General features: G+C 44.9%; 1 protein-coding gene across 4 annotated transcripts in view; it reads right to left on the bottom strand.

Moving 5' to 3' along the window:
* sh3d19 (SH3 domain containing 19) overlaps positions 1–21259 on the bottom strand; it is a 264388-nt gene that overhangs the window by 15222 nt on the left and 227907 nt on the right. For 2 of the 4 annotated variants that reach the window (XM_038791979.1, XM_038791980.1), the window contains 5 exons: positions 20632–20762; positions 15632–15705; positions 9440–9663; positions 4528–4580; positions 3251–3437 (listed from right to left, as the gene is read on the bottom strand). In XM_038791979.1, coding sequence (XP_038647907.1) covers positions 3251–3437; positions 4528–4580; positions 9440–9663; positions 15632–15705; positions 20632–20762 — 669 coding nt within the window. The remainder of the gene's footprint in view (positions 1–3250; positions 3438–4527; positions 4581–9439; positions 9664–15631; positions 15706–20631; positions 20763–21259) is intronic. The other 2 variants (XM_038791983.1, XM_038791981.1) reach the window with 2 other exon arrangements.

Below are 21259 nucleotides of genomic sequence, written 5' to 3' on the forward strand. Positions count from 1 at the left end.
CTTGTATTACTGGAGAGTTGCCTGCCCTTTACAAAGCCCGTTTGGTGCTCCGCAACCACCCCCAAGACACACCCTTACATCTTCCTCGCCACCAGCTTGGCGAGCACTTTGACGTCCATGTTTATCAGTGATATGGGCCTGTACATCCCAAATTCTGAAGGGTCTTTCCCCTTCTTTAGTATTAATGTGAACATTGCCTGCGTCATCACCCTAATTTTTTATTTCAATACACCTTAATTTATTTTTTTGTATGAATGCCTTTATCAACTGCAGATGGACAAACATGTAAACTGATTAAATCCAAATCAATTGGTTTCGTAAGAATTGTATAGACGTCAATAATAAACTATTAATTACAAACCCCAACAGGTTCTAAATCAAAAAGCACATCTAAGGTACATGGGTCAGCATTTTACACTCTCCCCAGCGGCTTCTGAGGCAGAGTGGGGGGGGGGGGGGGCATAAAATTGCATTGACGGCATTCCCTCCGGAATCCCACCCGAACTGACACAGGAGCCATTTCTGAGTGGGGTGGGCAGGCCCTCAGTCAGGAAGCTCAGTCATGCCCCTAAATAAGGCCTTTACAACCAGAGAATAGAACTGTAGAGTCCCGACAGTGCAAGAGAAGGCCATTTGGCCCATCGAGTCTGCACCCACCCTCTGAAAAAGCACCCTACCTAGGCCCACTCTCCCCGTCCTATTCCTGTAACCCCACCTTGCCTGAACATCTTTGGACACTAAGGGGCAATTTAGCATGGCCAACCCACTGAATCTGCAGATCTTTGGACTGAGGGAGGAAACTGGAGCACCCGGAGGAAGCCCAAGTAGACATAGGGAGAACATGCAAACTCCACACAGCACTGCTGCCTCACTGCACTGAGGACCCAGGTTCGATCCTGGCCCCGGATCACTGTCTGTGTGGAGTTTGCACATTCTCCCCGCGTCTGCGTGGGTCTCACTCCCACAACCCAAAAAAATGAGTAGGGTAAGTAGATTGGCCAGGTTGAATTGCCCAATTGGAAAAAAAATAATTGAGTACTCTTAAATGTATAAAAAATAAAAAACTTCACAGTCATCCAAGGGCGGAATTGAACCCGGGTCGCTGGCGCTGTGAGGCTGTACTGTGCCATTTATACTGCCCAGCCTCAATTTTTTGTTGGCTGCCAGTTGGGTCAGGGTGCCAAACAGAAAAAGTCTCAAGGTGGGGGTGGGCCCTCAATTTGAAGGCCCCTTAAGATTTCCCACCCCCCTCCTCTCCAGCGACCTGGGAGTTCTGCCCTCCATTCCCCCCTTCCAACCCTGACATACCCTCCCTGACACTGAGATCTCCCCCAGGGCACCCCTGCCTCCCGGGACGACTGATACTTGCCTGGGGCGGCCCTGGGTCTTAGGCTCAGGCACGGCACTACAGTACCTCTTCTGGCCACTGCAGTGCTGTGCCTGTAAGGGCTGGAGAGCTGTTAGTAAGTCGGATTGGCTGACAGCTATCCAAGGTGGGACTTTCATCCAAGGGCTGATGGAAGTCCTGTCTGCTGCCAGTCAACAATCAATTGAACGGAAAATGGCAGCGGGGTCTGTCAGAGTCGGGGGGGCGTTCCCTGCCAACTCTCAGGGCAGAAGGCGTTGAGTGCTTGCCATCCTGAAAATTCAAGCCAAGTAAATTATTCCTCATCAATTTCAAGAAATCTGATGGCAGTTTCACCTGGCTACAATGTGACTAGATAACCTACAACTTTGTCACTGGAGTCAACATTTACTGGACAGCTGTAATTTGTGCTTCATTTTTTTTAAAAAGTGGTACATTCCCATTTCCGTCATAATTTTCAGATACATTACAATCTAATTTTTCGTCCCTATTTTGCCTTTCTAGGACACCCATGTCATATGTCAGAGGATGGGTTGGCAATGTGCCCCCCAGCCTTTACATTTACCATCAGGTTAGCAACAACTCTTCCCCTTTCAACCCTTCCTTGTTCTTTTTAGTCTCTTTCTGTCTCTATCCTTCCTGGTTCCTCGATTTCACCAATGGATAACAATTCACGGTATGTCATATAAATTGCCTTTATTCCGATTCTCATGCATCGCATTGGCTGATTTTTCTGAATTCAATGATGACGCTTGTGGTGAGCCACGTATGGCTACGTAAGGCTGTTGTATATATGTTCACTATTGTTCTACTGTTCTATTACTATCATTATCTCCACTGTTATATATACTTATTGTTATTGCTTTTCTGTTATTGATTGTTGCTGTTGTACTGTTGGAATGCTGTTATTGGTGCTGCTTTTGGCTCCGCCCCTCTGAGGAGGCATAAAGCTCGTCGATCTGGGGCAGTGTGGGAGGAACTACAGGTTGGCACACTTTTAGTCTATTAAAGCATTGGTTCACTACTACTCAGCGTCTCGACTGAACTGATGTCCATCAACGCTCCTCCAATGAATTGTTTTAATTATACTATGAATGGAATAATGAGCATTCATAGAATTCAAAGGATTACATGGAACAGGAGTTGGCCATTTCCATAATTCAACTGGATCATGGTGGATCGACATCTTAACTCCACTTACCTGCCTTGGTTCCATATCCCTTAATACCTTTACTTAATAAAGATCTATCAACCTCAGGTTTGAAATTTTCAATTGATATAGCCGTAGTAGCTTTTTGGGGAGGGTGGGAAAAATTGCCCATTTCCAATCAAATCCTTTAACCATTTTAAATACTTCAATTATATACCCCCAAGTCTTCTATACTCAAGGGAATTTTAGTCTTTGCAACCTCTCCTCATAACTTAAGCTCTTTTAGATCTGGCATCATACTGTTAAAATCTGCCCTGTACCCCTGCCAGGGCTACCAGGGGGTGCGGTACCCAGAACAATCTGATACATAAGATGCAGTCTAACTAGTGCTTTTGCAAACTATAGCAAAACATCTACACACTTGAATGGCAGCCCTCTTAACATAACATCGAGCCTTTCACTAGCGTTGAAATTTAGTTTGTGTGTCTATCCACTAGCTTTTAATGACTTACGTATGTGAAGCCCTAATTCTCCCTACTCCTCTACAGTTCCTAACTTCTCATCGTATAAGGAAATATAAGAAAGTATTTTTCTATAACAATATCTTGGTTCCAAAGTTACGAGCATATTGCATTAAAAAAAAATTAAAGTATCCAAATTCCAGGAACAACCAATAAATAAAAAGACAATTCCTTCAAATTCAGTGTTTTGGATTCTTAGCTTAGAGATGGTACCTGAGCAGATTTTAACAAACACAGTTGGGAATGTCCCTTCACGCCCATTCAGTTCCCCCTTGCACCACTCAGAGTCCAACTGCTCTGTGATAAGGATCCGATCTCCCCGTTTAAATGGCAAATCGTCTGCAGATTCGGCTTTGAAATCATAAATTGCTTCACACCACTGAGAGTTTGAGCTTCCAACCTACAGAGTTTACAGAAAACCAGTCAGCTTATTTCAGCAACAGCAGAAAATAAAAACACACATACTGAACCAATTAAAAAGATGACCAGGAGAAATAGTAAATGTCTGTCATGGAAAGTAATTTAATGAATGTAGATAGTACAGGAAGCCCTAAGCTGCTAATGGATCTCGATATCCGGCCTCCCCCAAACAGGTGCCGGAATGTGGCGACTAGGGGCTTTTCATAGTAACTTCATTGAAGCCTACTTCAATTCGCCTAATAAGCGATTATTATTATATCCTGGTAACCACGGGTACACTATTGCTCATTTGTCACCAAACGGGAGTGATCAATACAAATACTCCCTTGTCAAGTTTTAGTAAATTAGAAAATAAGTAAATTAAACTATCCCTTTCATCACAGGTCAGCCCTTGGGAGGACAGAGAGGCACCACTGTGACAAGCTGTTCTGTTAGCAGCTGCTTTGAGATCTGCAAGGCTGGCCCAGGCTGACTTAACATTTTGTCTTACTGTTCTTATGGATACTGCACCCATCAGTACAGTGAACAAATAAACGGCATACATTTAATACCTGTCAATATGTAATATAATAACACATGCTAAATAAGGCGAATATAAAAACTTTTTAAAAATTTTGTTTTTTTCTTAAAAAGAGTACCCAATTCATTTTTTCCAATTAAGGGGCAATTTAGTGTAGCCAATCCACCTAGCCTGCGCATCTTTGAGTTTTGGGGGCGAAACCCATACAAACACAGGGAGAATGTGCAAACTCCACACGGACGGTGGCCCATAGCCGAGATCAAACCTGGGACCTTGGCGCCATGAGGCAGTAGTACTAACCACTGCGTCATCGTGCTGCCCTGAGTATAAACTTTAAATACAGAATTTAGAAAAAGGATGCAAAAATTAGTTTTATTAAGCTAGTTGCACTTAATTGGAATACATTTACGTCCACAGCTCCAGTTTAGTGGCAAATGTAGAAACCTCAATTAGTAACCACAAGGAGGTTGAGAGGGCTCGACTCATTGATATGTATATGTACTTGCATGTAACTTTATGCAAGATTCCATGATTGCAAAAAGAGTCCTACCTGACTACATGAGGAGGTCTCAATTGCTTTACCACCTGCTGATATGTCAGAACCTGAAGAAAGATTCAATACATTTGTTTTTTGTATTATATACACTCAATGATATGATAAAAATACATTATGATCAAAATTACCTTGGAATTTGCCTACATTTCTAGTTTATAGGTGGAAATGTGATAAAGTATTGAACAGTGACTTGGCAGGTGTTTCACTGAGGATGGCTGGTGTCAAAACTGGCTATTTCTCACAATGACATTTTGGCAATAATTTTGAATCAGTCGGTACTTAGTGAAGTCTGATACATGATAGGCAGCATTTCAGAGAAGAATGCATTCAATGCATTTAACTGGCCAATGACATTATGTCTGCATTTAATGGTTCTATTTAAATTTTAAAAACTAATTGCAATTTCAACAGGGATGCAATTAAAATTTTCAAATCTTAGTCAAACCGCTGGTGTAGCAATAAGCTATCAGCACTATCGTGAAAATTGGACAGCAAAGCTGGTGATTACACATGTGCAGTTAATGTGGAAATTCAGAAATTGCTGTCCAAGTTGCCCTGCTCCCCTGAATGTTCCCAAACACTACGGATGTGATTCAGCTAAAAGGGAACAAAGTCCCATAGCAAACACATTTAGCTGCGTGTTTCCCAGTCCTCACAGCACTGAGAAATACATGGCTATAAAACAGCACCCATGTTAGATAAGGGGCCTAAGCGGGGAACGCGCAGCCGAGGCCACACATTGCCCCATTATGGGCTCTGAGGAGCTCTGCTCACCAGAGTTCCTCAGTGCAGCGAGAGAGTGGGACACCATTTAAAAATGGCACCCTGATCTCCGAGGCTCCTGACGTGATCCCCCCAAGCCCCAACATACTATGGGAGGGTCCCCCCCCCTCCCAAAGGCTTCCTGCACCACCAAACTCCTACAGGACACCTCTGGCCCGATCGCCAGTGTACAAAAATGCCAGCTTGGCACATTGGCAGTGCCAACCTTGCAGTGCCCCTGCCAGCTGAAAGTGCCACTGGGCACCATGGCAGTGCCATGCTGCCACCCAGATGGCACTGCTAGGGTGCCTGGGTGACACCAGGAGTGCTAGGGTACCACCCTGCCCAAAAGGGGTCTCTGATCCCCTGGTCCCCATTTGTGGAGGTATCCGAGGCGGAGATAGATCCCACACCTTGGGTAATTCAGGAATCTGCACGTGAGACTAGCCATCTCGCTCTTGTATGCAGATTTAACAAAAAAGTGATCCCGGGTAGGATTGACATCGCAAAGTCTCACGAGATCGTGTTAGATCTCGCCATACGCTGCGAGCCGGGTAGATCCCGGGAGCGAGGTCCCCGGCTTCTATCAGCCACGCTGCGCGCGCGGCAAACTGCTTTTCAGGCGCACAGTGGCCGTTGGATCGTGCCCTACATCTCAGCATCTGACTCACTATTCAAATATACTGAGGAGCATGATGTGCTGTATTTACTTGATGGACAGAGAGTAAGAATAACAGGAAAAAAGTCTCATTCTTTCAGAATTCAATCATTGTTGGAAATTTTAAAAAAATATTTTTTCCCCCAAATATTTTCCTGTCTTTCTCTTTTTATCTCTCTCTCTCTGAATCCAATCTTTCTTTGACCCCCTCGTTTCACTTTCTGCAACTGGTTTGACACTGTATTCACTATTGTAATTGACACGTCATGGTTCAGAATCAGTCTGCTTTTTACCAATTCTTCAGTCTGATAGTTAAAGAGATACACCATTGCTTGGACTTTTCACACACACCCCAAATGCACTGTCTAGGGAGTGGTACTATTTGGATCCTTATCTGGCAGGACCTTGCCATGCAAAAACCCTCATAGAAAGTTTGTGAACAAATGAAAGTCTAACAAACTGAGTGTCTCAGACCAAAATATGGTCCAATGCCATGAGAAAATGCTGCATTAATTTAATAAAGAGAATATTAAAATTATAAAGGAGCACTGAAATTTACCCCATGAAAAGCAGAAGGAAAATAGAATTTTCATCAAGCGATCACTAATTGCGTCCATGAGTAAACTAGCAGGGATTTATGGAATTATAGAAACCCCATAGTGCAGAAGGAGGCCATTCGGCCCATTGAGTCCACACCAACCCTCTGAAAGAGCACCCTATCTAGACCCACGCCTCCACCCTACGCCATAACCCCACCTAACCTTTTGGACAGTAAGAGACAATTTAGCATTGGCAATTCGCCCATTGCACTGTGATTGTAGTGCTGTGACATTTAAATGTTTAAATTTATAGTGACTGATGATGCCATAGTAATAGCCTTGGTGACAAAGTCCCCCCAAAATACCTGAAAGAGCCTTTGTATAGAAATTTGAAGGGCAATTTATTGGATTGATTTCCACTTTGAGAAATGTGGGTTGTGAATCTCACCACTTTGTTTCATGGTAACAAATACAAATGCTGACTTCAGTTTCTGTTGGGCGAGTTTGCTTTATATCAGACAAAGTAATTTTTTCAGCCGAACCAACAGAAATCTAGTCAATCAGAATTCATTTGCAGTAACTTTGCACTTCTGAAATGGTTTGACAACCACTTAACTATTAAAGTAATGACCAAGAATGTGAAATTAGCTGTAAATATCAGGAAACTAATCAGGCATAGCATTGAAATTTCAAAGCCTGATGAATTGACAATACTGTTGCTCTGATTATGAAAGACAATTTTATTACCTCAGGCGCTAGACTCCAAGTATTTACTCTCATGCATAATCAACAGTTGTGTTTTGAAATCATACACACAGTTTAAACTACAGTCAAGTTTTACAAATTGTATGCAAAACATAACTTGCATTGTAAATGTAGGGTAATCATTCAATAACATTTGTAAACTGCAAACGGATGTCAGACGTGTGATCTACCGGTCACGCTGCGCCTGAAAGTCAGTGCGCTGCGGCGCAACATGACCGGTAGATGCCGGCAGCAGGGCCGGTTTTAAGCCTATTTGACCAATTTCATCAAATTGGGCCCCACACCTTAAGGGGGCCCCGTGCCAGCGGCGACAGAGTTACCGTTTGAAGCCTTTTCTGTATTCTAAGAGGAACTATAGGGTAGTTTTTACTTTTGGGGAACGCACCGCATTACCGTCGACAAATCCTTCAGCCCTGCGCCGCCAAATCCTTCCACCCGGGTAAGTAAGTTTCAAAATTTTAGTATATCAAGCATTTAATGTTTTTTTTTGGTTAAAGACGAGCATACTACACGAAATATAAACATACATAAATTTTTACTTTTGTAGAGTAGGGGCCCCGCCATCACTTTTCTAATTGGGCCCGCAATTCCTAGCACCGGCCCTGGCCGGCAGAACCCACTCCCGGGATCTACCCGGTCTGCTACGCCTCACGAGATCTAACAAGATCATTGTGGGCGGGATCACTTTTTGGCAAATCTGCACATTAGAGCGAGACAGCTAATCTCACTCTAACATGCATTTCCCCGAGGTAATCGAGGCATTGGGCTCGGAGACCTCGGGCAATCGGCGTTCAGTATTGATCCCCACAAACGGGGACCACAGAGAACAGCACTCATGGGGATCTCCCAGGGGATTGGAGACCCCAAGGTTAATGTCCTCTGGGCAGGGTGGTACCCTGACACCGCTGTGCCACCTGGGCACTGGCACTGACAACCTGGTAGTGCTATCTGGGTGCCAACCTAGCACTGTCAAGGTGCCCAGGTGGCTCTGTCAGAGTCACTGCCAAGGTGCCAAGCTGGCATTTTGGTTTTACTGACGGGGATCGGGTATGGTGGTGCCATGTGCACGTGAGGTGGGATGTGGAGGTCCAGAGGACTCCCTTATAGGTGAGTTGGGACTTTGGGGGGGGGTTGAGAGATCCTGATGCCATTTCCCGCACTGAGGAGTTCCGATGTACGGGGCTCCTTGGGGCAGGAGACGGGACTAAGTGCAGCTCCGACCGTGGGTTTCCCATGGAGGCTCCATATCTAACCAGAGTCATGTTAGATTGCATTGTGTTTCTCGGAGCTGCGAGTGCTGGGAAACACACGGCTAAACGCGCTCACTATGGGATTCTGTTCCCGTTTTGAGAGATTGGGCCCTAGATCTCAAAGAATAAGGCTAAACAAGAGTTGACAACCCTAATTACACCATTTGGCACAGCAAGACGGTTCTAGGTTTGATTGCTTTTACTCAAATCAACCCGTTCGATTGGACAAAATTGGTCAGGTAGAGTGGTGTATGGATGCAAAGATTAATTTTGTCCTACTGTCTTTGCCTTCTGCTGCTGAATCATGGTTTGACATCAATGGAAGTCCCTCAGAGACACAGATATAGATCAACTAGCAGTTGATTTACAATTAAAGAAACATGGGGAGACAGCAGCCTTTAATCCTCCTTTACTCAACCATTCTCAATTCAAACATGACAATCTATTTTCATTGTGATTTTCAAGTCAAGTAGAACCAAATTAAATCAACTCATGGTGAAATGTCACCCACGTGAGATAATGCAATTTTAAAGAAACAGAATCTCATTAAAACACAAGTAATCTCCGAATCCTTTCTCTTCTACAATTATTTCCTACCTCTTATCTTCCCAGTGCCCCTAAAGGTCTCATCATTATCTTCAACTTCAGATGGGCAGATGAGTGTAGAACCATGTACCATACCAATAAAGCTCCATGTGAATGCAGGAAACCAACCAATCAGAAAAAAGCGATAAGTTCACTGTGAATTACACTGGAGGATTGCAAATTCAAGTTAGGCAGCCCTTCACGGGACTGATCTCATAGCATTTGCATTTTGTAGTTTTTTTTGTGTGTGTGTCGTAACTTTACTGGCTCTGACTCAATATTTTTGAGGTCAAAACTGAAGATTTATGACACTTCACAATTCTCGTCACTTAAAAAAAAAGTCTCACCTGGAGGAGGAGGTGAATTCAGTGCAGCCTGCTGCTCAGAGGTTGGTAGATCCTCAACAATCTCAACAAAATTCAGAGGGAAAATTCCAGAGCGGCCTTTCAGCTGTCCTCGAGCCCACTCCTCACCCATATACTGTTTCAGTGCAATAACATCCCCTTCATAGAAAGTGAGTTCATCAGCCTGATCTCCTTCAAAGTCGAACCGAGCCACACATCGGGGACCCCTGGATGACAAGTGATTGGTCAGTAAATATCGTTATCACACCATTGCACATTCACATTTTATGTTGTAAATCCACTGACTATATATAAACAGCAATTTGGGTTTCCTAATAACATTTCAATCAAAAACAAGAAACATTTAATAAAATACATGTTACGTGCTCAAATTGCCACCAATAATGTTAAAAATTGGTATCATTGAAAATCATCTGCATGCAACAGGTTTCAGCAATATCCGCATAACAAACGTAAAAATATCCAGGTAGGTTTTTTTGGTCTTAAGTTCAATTCAGTCCTGTCGCCAATGGCTAGGCACTGGTGCAGTCAGAAATGCAATGTGTTGACTGTTTAAAATTCTCTCTGGTCAGTTAATTTGCACAATAATCATTCACAGCCTACGGTTGGGCATATTTTAGGCTACTAAAGCTGGAAGGAGACATGGAAAAGTAGTGCTTTCCAAAACTAAAGAGAAAGGAACACCATAGTGGAGGCATGAAAAGAGTTTGTCGGGAGTGATAATGCAGCCCAGTATCACACTGTGTTGTATGGCTGGCAAAGTGGACATTGGGATACAAGAAGTGGGGAGAGAAGGTTGGACATATTTGACACCATGGAGTATCTTCTGTACAGGATATTAGTGTAGCATTCCCAGAATGAGCTGCAGCTTTATTGGGAAAGGGTTAAAGTAGCCTACCTCCTAGCACTACCTAGGAGCTTCAGGTGGAATTTGGCTTCAAGTCAGATTAAAACCAGAGGGCAGTCACTGCCAAGGTGCCAAGCTGGCATTTTGTTTTTATTGACGGGTGGTGCCAAGTGCACGTGAGGAGGGATGTGGGGGTGCTGAGGTGCTTATAGGTGAGTTGGGGCTTTGTGGGGTTCGGGGGGTCACATCGGGGGTGGGGGGGGGGGGGGGGGTCGAGAGTCGAGAGATCCGGATGCCATTTCTCTCTCTGCATAGACCACAATCAGTAAGGATAAACAACACCACCTTCACGATAGCCCTCATACTGGGGCCAAGCAAGGCTGCGTACTTAAGCCCCTACAATACTCTTTATACACACACGACTGAGTAAGAGTACAGGAGAGCGATAGTGAACCTAGTGTGGTGAAACAACAACAATTTCTCCCTTAATGACAGCAAAACTAAGGAGCCAGTCATTAACTTCAGGAAGCAAAGTGTTCTACATGTCCCTGTCCGCATCAATGGTGACGAGATGGAGATGGTTGACAGTTTCACCAACATCACGTCCTGGTCCACCTGCATCGATGACACGACAAAGAAAACGCAGGAAACTAAGGAAATTCCGCATGTTCACATCAACTCTCATCAGTTTTTACAGCTGCACCATAGAAAACATCCTATCCGGCTGCATCACAGCCTGGTATGGCAACTGCTCAGCCCAAGACATTACAGTAAGAAGTCTTACAACACCAGGTTAAAGTCCAACAGGTTTGTTTCAAACACTAGCTTTTGGAGCGCAGCTCCTTCCTCAGGTGAATGAAGAGGTATGTTCCAGAAACATATATATATAGACAAATTCAAAGATGCCAGACAATGCTTAGAATGTGAGCATTTGCAAGTAATTGAATCTTTATAGATCCAAAGCTAGGGGTAACCCCAGATTAAAGAGGTGTGAATTGTCTCAAGCCAGGACAGTTGGTAGGATTTTGCAAGCCCAGGCCAGATGGTGGGGGATGAATGTAATGCAACATGAATCCAAGGTCCCGGTTGAGGCCGTACTCATGTGTGCAGAACTTGACTATAAGTTTCTGCTCGGCAATTCTGCGTTGTCGCGTGTCCTGAAGGCTGTCTTGGAGAACGCTTACCCGGAGATCAGAGGCTGAATGCCCTTGACTGCTGAAGTGTTCCCCGACTAGAAGGGAACATTCCTGCCTGGTGATTGTCTTGCGATGTCCGTTCATTCGTTGTTGCAGCATCTGCATGGTCTCGCCAATGTACCACGCTTCGTGACATCCTTTCCTGCAGCATATGAGGTAGACAACGTTGGCTAAGTCGCACAAGGATGTACCACATACCTGGTGGGTGGTGTTCTCACGTGTAATGGTGGTATCCATGTCGATGATCTGGCACGTCTTGCAGAGATTGCCATGGCAGGGTTGTGTGGTGTCATGGTCGCTGTTCTCAAGGCTGGGTAGTTTGCTGCAAACAATGGTTTGTTTGAGGTTGCGCGGTTGTTTGAAGGCAAGTAGTGGGGGTGTGGGGATGACTTTGGCAAGATGTCATCTTCATCGATGACGTGTTGGAGGCTGCGAAGAAGATGTCGTAGTTTCTCCGCTCCGGGAAAGTACTGGACGATGAAGGGTACTCTGTCGGCTGTGTCCCGTGTTTGTCTTCTGAGGAGGTCAGTGCGGTTCTTTGCTGTGGCACGTTGGAACTGTCGATCCATGAGTCGAGCGCCGTATCCCGTTCATATGAGGGTATCTTTCAGCGTCTGTAGATGTCTGTTACGCTCCTCCTCGTCTGAGCAGATCCTGTGTATACGGAGGGCTTGTCCAAAGGGGATGGCTTCTTTAATGTGTTTAGGGTGGAAGCTGGAGAAGTGAAGCATCGTGAGGTTATCCGTGGGCTTGCAGTGAAATGAAGTGCTGAGGTGACCGTCCTTGATGGAGATGAGTGTGTCCAAGAATGCAACTGATTTTGGAGAGTAGTCCATGGTGAGTCTGATGGTGGGATGGAACTTATTGATGTCATCGTGTAGTCGTTTCAGTGATTCTTTGCCATGGGTCCAAAGGAAAAAAATGTCATCGGTATAACACCAGATATTCAAGCGAATCCGCCTCCCATCCATTGACTCTATCTACACCTCCCGCTGCCATGGGAACCTTATCCGCCTGAGTCGATTGTGGATATTGGTGCAAAAATACACCGGGCTCAGGAACAGCAGGAATGTTGTCCTGTTCCACCTCCTCTGCCCCAAAGGTTTTCTCAAGAGGACACCACTTTTGTTTGGAACCATGCCATTGGTGCCTGCTGGCTCTCGGGGACTGTTCTCTGCAAGGCTGCTCCGGTCTCTTACTGGGTTCAGGTCGGGAACCAGCAACTATAGCACCATTTGGATCACCGTCAGTCGCGCTGACTCCCTCTATGCCCGCTTCTTGACCTGCACCCTGTCTAGGTGGATCCGGTCCCACAGTCTGACAAGCCCACTGAGGCACTGCGTGCTGGACTTGCTATGCATCCACAGGACATACCCTCTTCTGATTCTGACATGAACACGCAGTCTTCTGTGGCATCCGATGTGGACTCCGCCGCATAACCGCTTCCTGCCACTGTCCTACCATGGCGTTCCAGTAGAAAACGTCATTTCCTGGTGCGATATTCACCATCGGACCCAATGCTTTGGGCACACGTTCCGCCAGAGCCAAAGAAAGTCCGTTGCTCCTCCTCTCCTGTTTCTCCTCCCCTGCCAGTGGAGGATCCTTCAGACTTGGGAGGGAAGGATTGAAGAGGTGTATTCATATTACACTTACGGCATGGGAACTCATATTCCCAGAATTCATGGGGAAATACAGGGCAACTAGCATACTTCTTGTACAAAGCTGGTTGGTGAGGAACCGACCGGCACTCACTCGGTTGGATAGCGCCAAGTGCTATGTATCTAGGGCTTTTGAATAAATCGTTATTGTTTCACTCAACTCGGTGTGGACTCCCCCTTCTTGGAGATACCAAATTATTTCCATGATCTATGCAGCCTTAATAATGGCCGAAAACGGGCCCCTTTCCCAATTGCATGTTGAAATAATTGTTCTTCAAATGAACTGATCACAGAAATATGTATGTAGTCAACATGCTACATTTCTCAATGCACCATTGAAATTTGGACAGAATGACAGACATAGGCAAAATGTTGCAGTGACAGAACCCTTGGCACATAGCCTTCTCATTAACTAAGCAAATAAAAAGGACACGTAGAAACACCTTTACAAGGCTCCCTTCGCAAACAATGCTTTATCTTCCTCTGTCTCTTTAAATCACTTCCATTTCCATCATTACCCAATAATTCTGGATGCAGTTTTACTTATGTTTATGAATGGACGAATTAGACCCTGATCTAGTGACCAAATTACATCCATTCTGCCATATCATAAAATGGTAAAGATGTTACCAGAAATGTGCATCATGGGCAGAGTTTGATTACACACAATTTCTCCTCATATTTATGTGCTTCACATCCTAATTGCACTCAGATAGCTCCATATAAAGTTATTTTCCTTTATAACATAAACTTAATATTGATGGTAACAGGCAATTTGATTTTGCTTTCTTCTCTGAATGTGGTGTCTAACGCTGGGATAAAGTACCATCATTGCTGCCATGACTTCCATACCTCAGCAAAATAGCTGTTCATTTATTCGAGATAGAAAGTTCTTTTTCAGGGACATCATAATTGAGTTCACACCAGTCTCCTCACTAGAAAAAGTAACTGGACAATGCTTAGTACCAAGACGCCCTTGGTGTTTCCCGTTCCCAGCCCAAGGGTAGTAATTCTGCACAAATTAAGGATTAAACCTGGACATTCTGGTGCATACCACTCAGTACAAGACTACATAATTTACCCTCTGATATATTCTGGGACTGTAAGTAAAGATGGGTAATTTATTTAAACCTATTTTAGTTCTATCTGATCTTGGAAATGAGGGGCCTGTCATCCAATTCAAGGTGCTGCACCGGGCCCACATGACTGGGACGAGGATGAGTAGGTTCTTTGGGGGTGAAGACAGGTGTGTCAGGTGCTCGGGGAGTCCAGCGAACCATGCCCATATGTTCTGGGCATGCCCGGCACTGGAGGAGTTCTGGAAGGGGGTGGCGAGGACGGTGTCGAGGGTGGTGGGATCCAGGGTCAAGCCAGGATGGGGACTCGCGATTTTTGGGGTTGGGGTGGAGCCGGGAGTGCAGGAGGCGAAAGAGGCCGGTGTGCTGGCCTTTGCGTCCCTAGTAGCCCGGCGAAGGATCTTGCTACAATGGAAGGATGCGAGGCCCCCAAGCGTGGAGACCTGGATCAATGACATGGCGGGTTTCATTAAGCTAGAGAAGATCAAATTCGCCCTGAGAGGGTCGGTACAAGGGTTCTTTAGGCGGTGGCAACCTTTTCTCGACTTTCTGGCTCAACGATAGGGTGCGGGGACAGTAGCAGCAGCAACCCGGGGGGGTGGGGGGGGAAGGGGGAGGGAAAAGGTGTGGGGGGGGGGGCGGACGATGACTATGTTTGTTTATTTAATTTAAAATTTATTTTTAAGTTCTTCTGTTGTTCATTGGGGTTGGGGGGGGTGGGGGATGGGATACATGCGTCGATACGGTCTGGGGGTGATACAGTTATTATGGGTTATTTTGTTGCATTTCATGGTTTGTTGTTACGTTTTATATTTTCTGTAAAAAATTCCAATAAAAATTATATTAAAAAAAAAGGAAATGAGGGGCCTGGTACCCATTACATGGATTCAATGAGACAGAGGTTGAGTGATGGTATATATATGGTTCTAAGTTACATAATGTTGTAACTAGGAGGTAAGTTATAACTGGAACTTCTCAACGGTAATACTGGTCTGCATTCACGTAGCTCAGATCATTCACTCTAATCTCAGTGATGCTAAAACTTATCCCAGAGCTGCTGCACATTCCATGATGGAGTCACACTGCTTGTACAAATGCAGCTTTATTTGTGCGGACCGAGAACGTACAAATAATATTGTTCTTCTCAAAACGGAGTTAAAATTTAATTAAGTGAACAAATAAATAGGCCCATTGAACACAGATAACCTGACATGAATGCAATTAGTTGTGCTTGGCTGAATGGAAAATAAAATCAGAATAAACTATGCATTTTCATATCAGTAAAATGTAATGCACCAGAAAATCAAACAATTCAAAGGGTAAAATATAATAAATATTCAGCTGAGGGACTGAATAACGAATCAGCGCTTCAAGATTCTTGAAATATTTAGACTTGCCTGGCAAGTGAAGCCGATTTAAATGTAACTTTCTTCACATTGCTCTCCTGTGAATCATCTGTCGGCATATCAACCTATCAAAAATAATTCAGTCAGGTTAAAACATTGTAATTATCAGTACTCGAAGCATATCTCAAGAATAACATGCTATCAAACACATGCAATACTAACAATGGGAACTTTACAACATTTAATAGCCCCTCCATTGTGGAGCATTCATTTCGATAATTTCCTCATATGGGGAGTTCCAATCCTCAAGCAGACTATTCTGAAGCTAGTGAGTGGAATGTTTTCCGAAAGAGAGGAAAAGAATATTGATGGGCAGTGGAGCGAGTCTTCATTGCTCCTTTACACACTGTGAATGCCAAACCCCTCTCCAACATTTTTTAAAAATTCATTTTTTACAGGAGATGGGTGTCGATGCCGAGGGCAGCATTTATCACCCATCCATAGTTGCCCGTGAGAAGGTGGTGGTCACTTGAATATTACAGAAGGCGTATTTAAGAAGAGTAAAGAGGAAAAATCAAGCAAGATTCCCCATTGTGAGTGCTACCTACTGGAAGGGGGAGGGCTAAAGAAGAAGAGAAGGTGACCAAGAAAGGGAGAGGGATCATGAAAAGTAGGAATATAGGGCTGCAATATTGTGCTCTCGTTGGTGGTGAACCTGGAGGTGGGAAAGGTATTTATTTAGGCAGGATTGTGCTGTACCGGAACCTCACTGCCCTCCCGACTCTGCCAAAATTAGGTCCTGGCTGGGAGCATCCATGGTCAATCTTCATCACAGCCAGTTGAGGGTCATAAGTGGCCAATTAATGACCATGCAAGGGCCTCATGCCGTTAACGCTGGTATTAACCCAGCTGTAGGTTGATGAGGGAGAGGCCCTCAATCAAAGGCACTCAGTACCCGGTCGATGGATTGGACATCAAGAAGTGGGTAGCCTGCAACGAGCCATCCCTCTGCCCTTGCTGCTGACCACCCCTTCTCCCCAAAACCCTGAAATCCTGAGGTTGCCCTTCCAGCAGCTGCCACATTCACCCAGTGGTGCTGCTGAGTAGGTGAGACCTTCATTCTTGGGGTCCTGATTACAGGGCAAGGCCTGCCGCTGGCCTTGCCAATGTCTGATTCCACCCATCGTTAATGAAAGAGGTAAAGTCAAAATGCAAAGAGAAAAACAGAACAAAGGGGAGACAGATGGGGGGGGGGGGGGGGGGGGGGGAGAGAGAGAGAGAAGAGAAAGGGGGGGGGGAGAGAGAGAGAGAAGAGAAAGGGAAAGAATGAGGAAGATAGAAAAAGTTGTTGCCTTGGTTTTTAGGTCTGCTTGTGATTGAACAGGCAACTGAGACACTGTACAGACATTTTGACTTTGACCGTGCCAGATTGGGGAGACCATTTTCAGTAGGGAAGCTGATTTACAAATTGGCGAGCTAGCAGATTTCTATTTCCTGTACCGCTGTATTAGTATCCCACCCCCAGGTTACCTCACCATTTAGAGAGGGTGGGCAGGATGGAATACCAATTCTATCAATGTAAGGATTTCTAATTAAAGGGATCAGCAGCAATTCGAGGCTGTAAGCACAGGAATGGATAGAAGACCTGGGAAAGCTGCCACCTGGATCCCTCACTCTAAACCTGGACATCCTGCTGCGGGATCTGAGGGACTGCAGTGAGGTGATCTTTCTCAAGGGTGAGAGGAAGAGGACAACATTGCAAACCAAAGAGCTTGTATGGAAGTGGCAAAGTCATAGCTTCCTCCAATACGGAGACTGAGCACCAGGAAGTTAGAGGGGGTCAAGAGGATGGGAAAGATGAATGGTATAACACTTCCAGGTGTCAAGCCCTATACTCTGACTTTTCTAGCATTCTCCTGCAGAGAATTCCTCAGAATCACAGTTCACATTATTCTTCTCTCTCCAGGTACCCCACATCCCCATTCAAACAGCTAACACACACACTCAACCTCAACTTAGCGTCCTCTCACAATGCCTCATGTAACCCTGCACAAATGTTGTTCTGCTCGCTGCATACAAGCCATCATGAATACTCTCTGCTCTCTTTCCTTCCAGTAGAAGAAAGCACACACCTTGATGAGAGGCAAAAACCTGCCTGAGGTTGAATGGGAAGGAGGGGTCCTCCGGTGGCAAGTTCCTTGCTGACCACTGACAATGCATGCCCACTAGGAGGGAGGTCTTGTTTCAGGAGGCTGCAGGTATCAACAGTGACCTGGGAAAGCCCGAGCTCATGAGGAACTGGGAGAGTTGATCTTCAGCATGTAACCCTTTGTTTAGAGTCTTGTCTCCTTCCATCTGGACCTCAGTGCCATGGAATCAATACAGCACAGAAGGAGGCCATTCACTCCATTGAGACACAGCTGGAACACTGTAGAGCAATCCATTCAGACTCCATTTCCCGTTCTGTCCCTGTCGTACTGAAAGTATATTTCAAGCAAGTGCCTACCCAATTACCTTTTGAAATCAGAGAGTTCCATGTCTCCACTTTCACCACCCTCATGGGAAGTGAGTTCCAGGTCATTACCACTCACTGGATAAAAAGGTTCTTCCTTACATCAACCCCTCCACCCCCACTCCCCCTTATCCGTTGCCAAAAATTTGTCCCCAAGTCCTTGTTACTAGCATCTAATGGGAACAGGTTTTCTTTGACGACTTCTGTTATAATCTTGCACACTTCTCTCAGATCACCCTGGACCTCTTCTGCTCCCTGCACACTCTTTAGAATGGTGCCATTAAGTCTATATTGCCTCCCCCATCCCTTCTGCCAAAATGTAGCATCTCACACTTCTAGAACATAGAACATACAGTGCAGAAGGAAGCATTCAGCCCATCGGGTCTGCAGCAACCCACTTAAGCCCTCACTTCCACCTTATCCCCGTTATCCAAAACCCCATCTGATCTTTTTGGTCACTAAGTACAATTTACCATGGCCAATCCACCTAACCTGCACGTCTTTGGACTGTGGGAGGAAACCAGAGCACCCGGAGGAAACCCACGCAGACACCGGGAGAATGTGCAGACTCCCCACAGACAGTGAGCCAGTGGGGAATCGAACCTGGAACCTTGGCGCTGTGAAGCCACAGTGCTATCCACTTGTGCTACCGTGTTGCCCTACATTAAATTCCATCTGCCACTTGTCTGCCCACTCTGCTAGCCTATGTCCTGTTGCAGTTTATTGGTATCACCGTCACTATTTACCACACCATTGGCAAATCAGAACCATTGGCAAATTGTGAAATTTCTCTCTGAATTCCAATACCCCAATCGCTTTGCAAGACTATGATACCGTCACTGATTGGCAGCGACAGCCCTTATCCCTTTTTCCTTCCATATCTTTTCTGAACAAGTTACATCTGTTACTATAAAGTGTCCAGTTTTCACCATCTTTAAGCCACCTTTCTGTTATTACTGTAATCCGAAGCCGATAGGCCAGGTCTGCCATTCACCTGCAGTCTTTCCCACTGCTGACATCACTGATATGTGCCTATTAACTGGTGCCAGTACTTGCTTGTGTCTGCTCATAATGTTATCAGTCTTGCTCCCTGCAGCTTTCCGTTGCTGCCCCCCCCCCCCCCCCCCCCTCCCTCCCACCTGTCCCCTCTTCTGGACCCTCACTAGCCTAGCTCCCTCCACAGCTGCAGTCCCTAATTTCTCCTCCATTTACAGACGCTCCTTGAGAGATCACAGCACTTACTGTTGCTCCTGGCATTTGCCACTTACACTGCACTTTCCAGCCAGGGCGAACCCCGGAACTGCTTTCTCTCTTTGTTTTGGTCTAGGTTGCAGCAGCCAGGATGCCACTGGATTTGATGTCTCAAACACTGCAACGACATGTGTGGGTAGTGTAGCATCTGCAGTTGCAAAGTTTCAGCCTTTCAGTATTGCCACTACAATCTATTCCCACTCGGCTATTTGTCCTTGTAACTCACCAACCTTATTCATCACATTTTGCAGGTTTGCATACGTGTATTCTAAACGTGTCCTTATATTCTCGTGGTCAGCTCCATCAGCCATGGTAGGTAGTACTTCCTTCTCTCATACTTTCCAGCACTCTTGCTCTCAATACACCTTGTATCAACTTTCTTATTCTGGTGTCCAGTTCCTGCCAAACCTAGTTTAAATCCTTTGCAAATACACAAGCGAACCTCCCCACAGGAATATTGTCCAACCCCTCTGCCCTTTGGAGCGGCATGAGGCCGAGGAGAAGACAGTTAGTTGTGCTGCTGGCAATGCTGTTGCTGCTTCTGCTCTTGCCATTCATGAGAGGAGCAAGGTGGAGCTGCTCCCATGCCATGGTAATGGCTGGCAGCAGGATGTGTTGCTGTAGGTGAGTGAAGTGCCTTCCAAGAAGTTAGTAACCACCTGTCAAGCAGTAACAGCACTCTTGGAAAATAAGTGCTTTGAACAGCAGCCTCTCACCTGTCCATAGCTACAGTTCTTCAGTTTTACTGATCATAGGCTCCGCAGCCTGTCAATGTTCACTGAAAAAGGTCTTCCAAATGTGTCAGTGACATGGTAAGTTGCTGACAGGTCTTGAAATAAATGCCCTGCCTAGGAAATCAATAACCAGGGTTAAACAAGCTCTTAATTGCCATTTTAATTGATTTAATTAGTTTCCTGTCAGATCCAATTGAGTTTTCTGATGGCCTCAGAACCTGGGACATTCAGTGTAAAATTCAGGGGATTTAACTGCCCTGATGCCCCACCTCCCTGTTGGCGAGGAAAATTCCCCATATTTTCTGTTCTCACGCATGAAAATATAATTTGGGGAGATGGTAGGAGATGTAAAGAGTAACTGCTGCCTATGGAATAGTATTTTGGTATGACTCGTCATCTTCAGATAAGGAGATGAAAACAAGGAAGGGATCTAAACTCAAGGAAGAGAAGTCAAAGAAGAAGATTTATTTAAAACCCAAAAACTCACGCAAACATTTGGTACTAAATCATGATTAGTACTTTTAAATGGAGAAAAATGTCAACCTACAACTTACAATAACTTTGACAAAGTTGGCAGGAAAAATCCCAGTATGCCCCTTGCATTTCCCACTGAACCAATCTTTGTCCAATTTCTCCAGTAAGTACACGGTATCTCCTGACTTTAGATTCAGTTCATCATTTTGATCTGGAAAAGAAATAAATAACTGGTCTGCTCATTGCTTCCTCAAGGTGCCATGTAACCATCTCCAGCTCACATCAAACACTGTCATAATAAAAAGTATAACTGACAGTTTGACACCCTTTACACAAACATTATTTTTGATTATATACTCATCTGGGTACATTTAATTTACTTCACATACATAGCTGAATTCACGTTAATCCGCAATTAGCTTAAATTGAAATCAAAGTTTGAATTGAAACCTAATTGCGCGTGAACATGAATCTTACATTCCCTTTAAACTGCTGAAACAGGCAAGTGGAGTGGAACAGAAAGAGTAAAACAACATTGGGCTAGAATGAAAATTCCTAACAGGAAAGTAGCCATTGTAGATTTTTTAAAAATCCATCTATTGGTTCATAGAGCAACATTATTATATAAATGGCTGATCGCCCAAACCATTATTGTTCCTCAAGCAAACCACCTTCGCTGGAGCAAGAAAGAAGGGGAAGACCAGAAGA

The sequence above is a fragment of the Scyliorhinus canicula genome, chromosome 3 (genome assembly GCF_902713615.1).
Source record: "Scyliorhinus canicula chromosome 3, sScyCan1.1, whole genome shotgun sequence".
Lineage (NCBI taxonomy): Eukaryota > Metazoa > Chordata > Chondrichthyes > Carcharhiniformes > Scyliorhinidae > Scyliorhinus > Scyliorhinus canicula.